The sequence below is a fragment of the Salmo trutta genome, chromosome 5 (genome assembly GCF_901001165.1).
Source record: "Salmo trutta chromosome 5, fSalTru1.1, whole genome shotgun sequence".
NCBI classification, from domain to species: domain Eukaryota; kingdom Metazoa; phylum Chordata; class Actinopteri; order Salmoniformes; family Salmonidae; genus Salmo; species Salmo trutta.
The window spans coordinates 66813412-66815911 of record NC_042961.1 but is presented as its reverse complement, the minus strand read 5'-3'; the positions used below and the strand labels follow the sequence as shown (position 1 = coordinate 66815911).

Here is a 2500-nt window from a genome sequence, read left to right as displayed (position 1 = left end):
TGTGCGGCTGTTCGGCCATGGAAACCCATTTCATGAAGCTCCCAACAAACAGATGTTGTGCTGATGTTGTTTCCAGAGGCAGTTTGGAACTCGGTAGTGAGTGTTGCAACAGAGGACAGTCGATTTTTTTATACGCTTCAGCACTCGGTGGTCCCATTCTGTGAGCTTGTGTGGCCTACCACCTCTCGGCTGAGCCGTTGTTGCTCCTAGACGTTTCCACTTCACAATAACAGCACTTACAGTTGACCGGGGGGCAGCACTAGCAGGGCTGAAATTTCACAAACTGACTTGTTGGAAAGTTGGCATCCTATGACGGTGCCACCTTGAAAGTCAGTGAGCTCTTCAGTAAAGCCATTCTTCAGGCAAAGTTTGTCTATGGAGATTGCATGGCGGTGTGCTTGATTTTATACACCTGTCAGCAACATGTGTGGCTGAAATAGCCGAATCCACTAATTTGACGTTGGTGTCCACATACTTTTGTATATAGAGTCGATGTGCTACACTGATTCCTTATAGCTTATTTATGTAAACTCGCAATATCAGGCTGGTTTATCAGTATCCACCAGGATGGAACCAGGCAGTTTACATAGAGTTTCATCTATGGCTGCCTGCAGTATTTACTGTACCTTATCCATGGGGTTCACAATAATCTCTGAGCCGTAGGCAAAGTCTTCCACAGTGTCCACCCTCACACTGGCACACTGAGAGAGGAGGAGAGGAGTTACAGCACACACACACACACACACACACACACATACACACACACACACACACACACACACACACACTTTCTTTTGATTATAGACTGCTTATCATCCAACACCCCACACTGCCCCCCACCCCAACACCCCACACCGCCCCCCACCCCCCCCACCCCACACTGCCCCCCACCCCAACACCCCACACTGCCCCCCACCCCAACACCCCACACTGCCCCCCACCCCAACACCCCACACTGCCCAACACCCCACACTGCCCCCCATCCCAACACCCCACACTGCCCCCCATCCCAACACCCCCACACTGCCCCCCATCCCAACACCCCACACTGCTTCCCACCCTCCCACCCCACACTGCCCCCCATCCCAACACCCCACACTGCCTCCCACCCTCCCACCCCACACTGCCTCCCACCCTCCCACCCCACACTGCCCCCCACCCCAACACCCCACACTGCCCCCCACCCCAACACCCCACACTGCCCCCCACCCCACACTGCCCCCCACCCCAACACCCCACACTGCCCCCCACCCCCCCACCCCACACTGCCCCCCACCCCACACTGCCCCCCACCACAACACCCCACACTGCCCAACACCCCACACTGCCCCCCACCCCAACACCCCACCCCCCCCCTCACCTTAGCGATGACCCCCAGTATCAGTCTGTTATTGGTGACCATCTCTCTGATCGCCTCCTCATCATCTGACAACACAGGTAGTATGTCAGGTATCAGGTGAGCTACCCGGCCACCGCCCAGGTAGATCCCAAAGTGAGTGAACAACGTCCGGGGTACCTGAATGAATAAATAAATACATTTAGTGTCCCAAATGGCACCCTGTTCCCTATATAGTGCACTACTTTAGACCAGAGCCCTATTCCCTATATAGTGCACTACTTTAGACCAGAGCCCTATTCCCTATATAGTGCACTACTTTAGACCAGAGCCCTATTCCCTATATAGTGCAATACTTTAGACCAAAGTCCTATTCCCTATATAGTGCACTACTATAGACCACTACTATGGGCCAACTATGAAGGGAATAGGGGGCCAATTGGGACTCAAAGCCATAAAGGTTCCTCAGCCATTTGACTACATGACATTGTATTCCATACCTCCAGCAGGTCCCCTCTCTGGAACATGGAATCATACTTCGATGGAGTTTCCTCTTTGGTTGTCGCCTGGTTTTTTCCCTTCTTTTTCTTGTCGTCTGTTTGTGCGGTGATGAACAGCAGGCCGAGGAGTGTGAGAGGAAACATGGTCCTGACACGGAGGAGGAGAAGAGAGGAGAAGAGGACTGGACAGATGGACAGAAATGTGTAGGTGGTGAGGTGGAGAGTTGACTGAGAAACCGAGAGACAGTGTGGATAGAGAGAGAGAGAGAGAGGAGAGGGAGAGTTCGCTACCCGGATATTTTTATTAGTCCAGCCTCCAGCCAGGTAGGTGGAGCTGAAGGAATTAGTCCTAACCACTGATCTAAGGTCAGTTTTGTCCTTCCCCAAAATTATTAAGTCTAGGATTTGACTGAGCCTGTAAACTGATCCTAAATCTGTGCCTAAGGACAACTCCTACTCAGAGCTGCAGATTAGATGGCTCTGGTCCATGGCGTTACATGTGGCTTGTTGACACTGAGCCTCGGTGTTAGCAAGCTGAACGTAACGCCTTGGACCAGAGCTGCGGATTAGAGTGATGTGGACACTTTTGCTGAGTATTTCATCAATAACAACGAAAGTCTCCATCACAAGTGGCACCCTATTCCATATTTTTAGGTCCTGGTCA

At 52.1% G+C, this 2500-nt stretch overlaps 1 protein-coding gene across 1 annotated transcript in view; it reads right to left on the bottom strand.

Annotated features, from left to right (window-relative positions):
* Positions 1 to 2084, bottom strand: part of LOC115193434 (lecithin retinol acyltransferase) — a 6187-nt gene extending 4103 nt beyond the window's left edge. The window contains exons 1-3 of the mRNA XM_029752124.1: positions 1837 to 2084; positions 1361 to 1516; positions 627 to 701 (exon numbers count right to left, since the gene is read on the bottom strand). Coding sequence (XP_029607984.1) covers positions 627 to 701; positions 1361 to 1516; positions 1837 to 1980 — 375 coding nt within the window. The 5' untranslated portion in view covers positions 1981 to 2084. The remainder of the gene's footprint in view (positions 1 to 626; positions 702 to 1360; positions 1517 to 1836) is intronic.
* Positions 2085 to 2500: the final 416 nt, after the last annotated feature.